The sequence below is a fragment of the Opisthorchis viverrini genome (genome assembly GCF_000715545.1).
Source record: "Opisthorchis viverrini unplaced genomic scaffold opera_v5_1, whole genome shotgun sequence".
Taxonomy (NCBI): domain Eukaryota; kingdom Metazoa; phylum Platyhelminthes; class Trematoda; order Opisthorchiida; family Opisthorchiidae; genus Opisthorchis; species Opisthorchis viverrini.
In genome coordinates, this window is record NW_008751657.1 from 6,972,450 (window position 1) to 6,979,191 (window position 6,742).

The 6,742-nt window shown below is 43.2% G+C and overlaps 1 protein-coding gene across 1 annotated transcript in view; it reads left to right on the top strand.

Annotated features, from left to right (window-relative positions):
- Positions 1–275: 275 nt before the first annotated feature.
- Positions 276–6,742, top strand: part of T265_00115 (hypothetical protein) — a gene marked incomplete at both ends in the record, with an annotated part of 12,049 nt that continues 5,582 nt past the window's right edge. The window contains 3 exons of the mRNA XM_009163772.1: positions 276–827; positions 2,671–2,908; positions 5,445–5,915. Of these exons, the coding sequence (XP_009162036.1) occupies positions 276–827; positions 2,671–2,908; positions 5,445–5,915 (1,261 nt within the window). The remainder of the gene's footprint in view (positions 828–2,670; positions 2,909–5,444; positions 5,916–6,742) is intronic.

Sequence of the window (6,742 nt, forward strand, 5' to 3'; positions counted from 1 at the left end):
ACCTTGCCCGGAACACCCCCATACCGGTCGGAAATGTTTTCACTCATCCCTACGAACTTGATTGTGATTGGTTGAACAAGAAAGTAAACTATGGCTGATGGCAGAAAATCTGCCGCAACAGAAGACGATTGGTTGGAAGGAGAAACCAATAGAAAAGTGGCCATTTGGACACGCGGGCTTCACCCGCATGGTTTAAAAGCTAGCCAGGTGCGGGACCACCAGTTTCAAACATCGATTCAGCCTTAAGGTGCCCGCAAGATCAAGTTACCCTGAGAATGGAAATTTGCGGGGCCACGTCAAACTCAACCTGCTTCGCAAGTGCACCTCCATACTTACGGCAGCCGTACGATTTGAGTCAAGTATCCGCTCCCACTACCAGTTTACAGCTGGTCTATCCACCGTACCCATATCCGCTATCAAACGACCAGCATATTACGCAAACCATACCTCCGTTCAACTGCCCCGGACCAACTCAGCATCGAGTTGTACCGACCACTACTTGCACGCTCACGGCACCAACTTTCTACGACAGTGCAGCTTCTACGGTACAAAAGCTACAAAATCAGTATTCTTTCAAGTCCGACGTCTGCCACTCTGCTGCTACGCAGTTACCTGCCTACAATGAAACAATCAAAACGGGAAACAGCTTGTCAGAGCAACAGCAGAACGGCGTCCAGTGGCTCGATCAATCCAAGCACAATGTGGTAACAATCGGTCAGAATTCCCGACAAAATGGGAACAGGGAATTAACAGCCTTTACGAACAATCTGCTTCAACATGTTCATGATCTCTCCCAGTGGGATGTCAACGATCCCAAGTTGCCAAAGGTAGGTTCATCCCGGTAGGCGGATTTCCGTATCCACTCTAAGCTTCGTTTTATGCATCCACAGACCCAGCAGTAATCGTGTTCATGACCAGACCAGCAACTAAGTTAAGATCGCTGGTAGTCCAAAGCCAGTCTATCCGTTCCATCAGTACATAGTCCTTATTAACCTTTTAAATCAAGATGAGGTTCCTGAGAGTTATATTGTCTTCTTCGAAACTGTATTGCAATGCTGGAGCTTCATTTCGATAATTGTTATAGTTGTTTGGACGAACGCATAAAGTAAGGAGACAGCTTATCTGTTTTCCAATTTCAAAGGAGATTCAAATTTTCCTACCGCTACTTTCAAGTATTCCGGATTCCATATCCCGAATTTTTTCTTTATTTCGACCACACTTTTGTCAAAGAATCGGGGGAAAGGAAAGTTAAGATGAACGGCATCCTGAGGTAAGCAAAACCTACAAGTATGAAATTTCTAGACCTTGACTTGAAGTGAACCGAATTGTGGTTCGGGTTTATTATACTTTAGACTTAATATGGCTAGATTTCCTGAGTGAATCGATGAAATATCTGCGCCTACTCTCCACAAAAATGCTAACCTGAATTGAAGGACCTCGGATTATTGAATGGAAATTTTCGGGGAACAAATATAGTATGATCTAGGGTGGACCGTTGAAGGGAACGTCTACAGGGGTGCAGAGAGCGCGTACACTGCTAGTAAATAAGATATAGACAAGGTAATAGGCAACGTATGAAGCGACTTCACCTGGTGACACATGTCTGTCAGCAGAATGGAAAAATGTCAGTTTAATGCCAACTATTGGACCAGGTTAAAGTCCTAGGGGGAAAGTTGTCGCCCATGCAGAGCGATATTCAAGTCCTTCAGCTAAACAGCCTTGATATACTGTGAGGGAATAATCAAGGAAAGTTAGATGAACGGCATCCTGAGGTAAGCAAAACCTACAAGTATGAAATTTCTAGACCTTGACTTGAAGTGAACCGAATTGTGGTTCGGGTTTATTATACTTTAGACTTAATATGGCTAGATTTCCTGAGTGAATCGATGAAATATCTGCGCCTACTCTCCACAAAAATGCTAACCTGAATTGAAGGACCTCGGATTATTGAATGGAAATTTTCGGGGAACAAATATAGTATGATCTAGGGTGGACCGTTGAAGGGAACGTCTACAGGGGTGCAGAGAGCGCGTACACTGCTAGTAAATAAGATATAGACAAGGTAATAGGCAACGTATGAAGCGACTTCACCTGGTGACACATGTCTGTCAGCAGAATGGAAAAATGTCAGTTTAATGCCAACTATTGGACCAGGTTAAAGTCCTAGGGGGAAAGTTGTCGCCCATGCAGAGCGATATTCAAGTCCTTCAGCTAAACAGCCTTGATATACTGTGAGGGAATAATCATGCTGAAGACAGAGGTATTCAACAGTTTCTTGGCAGATTGCCGTCTTCTACTGTAGGCTCCCCTGGTTTGTTCAACCGGTCACATTTGACACTGCATCTGCACACCATTTCGCCTGTTTTTTTCCTCCTGAAAAAGTGCCGCTAGTCTGAGGAAAGATCTGCTCACTAGTTACACAATGTTGCCAGTCTGGCTGCGGAAGATAAACACCTACAAACTGGTGAGAATCCAGTCACTCCAATTAAGGTAATAAGACGTTTGGGATTATGCGGTCATGAAAGATTATAAGACAGCCCACCAGCTTTCATGAACTAATCAAATGTATATGCGCAGCCTGTAAGTTTGATGAATGACTTTTTCAATGCACTCTCGTATGGCTCTTCCAGCTTCACTGAATTAATCGGCCCTTTTCACCTCGCTTGACAGATCCGTCAATTCGATACATTCACCATGTGGCCTCAAGGACACTGCCGATATGCTTATCAAAAATCCGCTTCGGAAGGAGCACGACGTCACGCCAGCGGCTGGGCGATGCGCAACACCAATAACCACAATGCATTGATCTTGAAGAAAAGCTGTTTGGGTGTTTTACTCTGTTCCTCAAAGACTTGCAGCTTGGCCATGCGCCCCGCAATATGTGATAAGGCAAGGCGACGTCAAGAAGGTGAGTGTACGGGTTCTGAGTAAACATCACCTAGATCGAGCTCCTAGTTTGCCCACTGGTCATGCTGACTATCTGAAATCCTGTGAGCTTCATACCTGGTTTTCATAGCCGTCTGATCGCTCCAAAGATTGCAGCACTACATTGATGAAATGGAAGCTGCACCTTAATCAGCTGTGTGTTCGGAATTCGCGCTCTAGGTTCTTCCAGACGGTCTTTAATCTTCCATGACTGAGCCACTTGACTAATCTAGTTGGTATCCGAACTTGCACATCAGGTGCAAATCTGAGTTATTTTAACTTTTACAAACTGGAGCTTGGTGACTGCTACCGTAAATCAGCACAGGGTTTTCACAGAGACACACCTGGAACCTTCGTTTGTGATGTTCCTTTTCAACTGAATGCGTTGCAGCAGGTGGCCTCACGTTTCAGTTAGTACAGTATTTGAGATAACGCAATACGCTGCAATTCAGGTTGCAGCAGAAAATAAGACTGACGGAAACTGGGGAACTGCGCCTACTCACTGAGTCCCAAGAAGGTTGAAAGTGGTCGTAGGTTGTCGGAGAGTTTTCGGCAACCTTATGAGCAGAGAGTTATTTCTGTTCAGTGTTTTGCTGAATCTCGAAACTGAAACATGAAGCGCCCTCCGTTGAAGATCAACATCGAAAACAATAGATTCAACTGGGTTTCAGTGGAGTCACCCGTCAAAACCAAATCGGAATGCAGATGAATGTAATTGTTCAACACAAGGAGCTTCAAAATGATATTATGAATAGGCCAGAGACAGTAAAAGCAACTATGCTACACCATGGCTACACATTGAGCTAGGGGCTTTTTCTGGTGTATGTTGACTCGCATTTGCCTGGGGGTACTGAGTCAGGAAAGACTAGGAATGGAATCGGGTATTTTTTTAAAGCTAAACGCAAATGCCTTAATGAAGTAGATCATAAGACCTGGAAGGCATGGTCTCTGTGAGCACGTAAGAGGATCTGTCGTTGGTGTTGAACCGTAGCCGAAACCAATGGTCTTTGAAGCTTTACCGGTTAGTCTGCTCCAAACATCCTCCCCGAATTCGGGAAATACACTTTTCTGCACATCAGTTTGACTTTCAAGGCAGATTCAACTGAATTCCAGCCGAATCGCTCGTTTGTGATATTTTAGAAACAATCGAGTTTAATTCGCGAACTTCGTAAAATTCGAATTCAAGTAGAACACAGGGCTTACCTTAATGAACCCCGAACAGAGCGAAACCGGTCATAGGCTGTCGAAGTGTTTTCAGCATCCTCCTCAAACTTTTGTTCCAAGTCCCTATAGGATCCAAGTTGTATCGGTTCTTCACCAGTTCGTGAAACCGGTCTAGGCTGTCGAAGTGTTTTCAGCATCCTCCTCAAACTTTTGTTCCAAGTCCCTATAGGATCCAAGTTGTATCGGTTCTTCACCAGTTCGTGTATTCTGCACTCAACAGCCTGATGCTCCGTTGACACAGGCTATTCTTATTCGTTTTCATGTAGGACATCAACGATGAACTAGCATGCACATTAGGTGAGCACGGTGTAAGTCGTTTCTACCATCGTCATTGTCCGTCATTAACCTGTGCATCCCACCGGCAGTTTCCTTAGCATACTCGCCTCTCTGTCTAAGACGCATGAACCTAACGTAAAGCGGTACAGTCGTCCCTCCTTCATGCGACCTCAAAACCGAGCGAATAGGACTGTACTGGAGGGGTTTGTCTCGTCATTTTCTGGAATTATCACTGCAGTGCTCAGTCACATAGTCGTACTATAGAAAAAAACGACTGTGATGCCAATAAGGAACTAAATGGGTAATGCGCTCTCTCCTCCCGGTAATATATTTGATGAGATTGTGGGGTGCAACGTCATCTAAGGTTCACACGACTAAACATATCGGATTTTAACTAGTTAGATAGTTCTTATTTCAATTCAGTGGTAAGTTGTAGTTTTTCAGACGTTCTAATTATGGTTTCGGACTGGCTGTACTGGCTGGCTTCTGCTTCTTGCCTGAACCCAAAACCATAATTATATCTAGCTGTGAGTCAAGTATCCAGCCACGTTTCCCCCTAGAAGAGCGGATCCATTTGTTCATATTTGGCGATAACGACACGTTCCACCGGTCGTGCTGGCAAGTCAAGCGCAAATTACACGTGGTATCCATTTTCACCCATTCGCCTTGTCTTCAGATCACATGATCAATCAGACAACGACTGCTGATCCAGCTATCGGGGTCAGTTCAGTGTTACAACGTCATATTACTGGGTGACACTGTGCTTGCAACCTGTCTACCTATTACTGGATACAATCCACACATGTTCACACCAAAACACCAGGGTGCTTACCAGCCCCCACCTTTCCAAACACACACACACACACACAACCCTACGTGACCCCATCCAACACTGAAATGTGCTAGCATATGTGTTTAGATTTTATCGAATTAAACAACCAAGTGACCAACACAACACTAGCGTGTGACATTCTGACACGCGTGTAAGCAATCTGTTCTCATTTTCAACTTCTATCTAGGTCGAGCTTGTTGTATGCCCAACTGCACCGGAATCATTTACAATCAGCCTTGTCGCGGTCACAGTGGATTTCCAGTTACGCATTTCTGGCGCGAACACGGGGACACGGTTTACTTTCAAGCGAAAGGAGTTCACGACCACGTCAGACCGGATCTGAAACCTGTTCGTGATACAGCCGCCCGTCGGAGACGCCAAATGCAGCTGGACAAACTGCAGTCCGGCAGCAAAACCGCAGCTGGTCTGATGACAGCTGTTGCGCAGAGGACCACGAAAGTCCGTGAACAGCGAAAAGATGGGGCTAGTATTCAGACACTGCGTAAGCGATCAACAACGGAGTCGGCGGAGACCAAACACGAAGTGGATCAGGTGAAATGTGAAGCTCCTTCAGTGAACAGTATATTCCTGCCAAATCCAAGGGTTATCCAAGAGTGGCGATGTCAAACAAACTCAGCCTCGGGAAAATCTCCTTATGGTGAGTTTGAGACCAGCTTCGGAATGACGTAATATGATGCGTAGTGCATGATAGATCAAATAAAGCAAAGCTGTTCGAATTCCAGTTATTCATATAGCAAAACAACCTTTGAAATATTTTCATAAAGGTAACTAATCACAAGGTTGCTGAAAACTCTTCGACAGCCCACGACCGGTTTTGCCCTTCTTGGGGCTCATCAGGTAGGCGCAGTCTCCGAGTTTCCGTCAACCTTATGATCTACTGGAACCCAAATTGGACTGTTTTCGAGAAATACACTCATTTGCAAACCGATTTAGTTTTTGCGAGAAATTCAACTGGATCTCTCGTTTAGCACTGAAAGTGTTTCTATATATATATATATATATATATATATATATATATATATATATATATATATATATATATATATATATATATATATATATATATATATATATATATATATATATATATATATATATATATATATATATATATATATATATATATATATATATATATATATATATATATATATATATATATATATATATATATATATATATATATATATATATATATATATATATATATATATATATATATATATATATATATATATATATATATATATCGAAAAATACAGAAAATATAGGTTGTTCCACATCCCGGATGACGGAGTTCCGTCTTTTCTGGGAATCATAACTTATCAGAGGATCTTTTCCGTGCTCTTACACATTCCGCAGCAGACTGTCGATTTTGAAGGTTGGCCCGCTAGGCCCAGCAGATTGACTGTATCCAGTGATGAAGAGAACTATTCAGCAGTGCTTATCCCTGGTCGTGCTGGG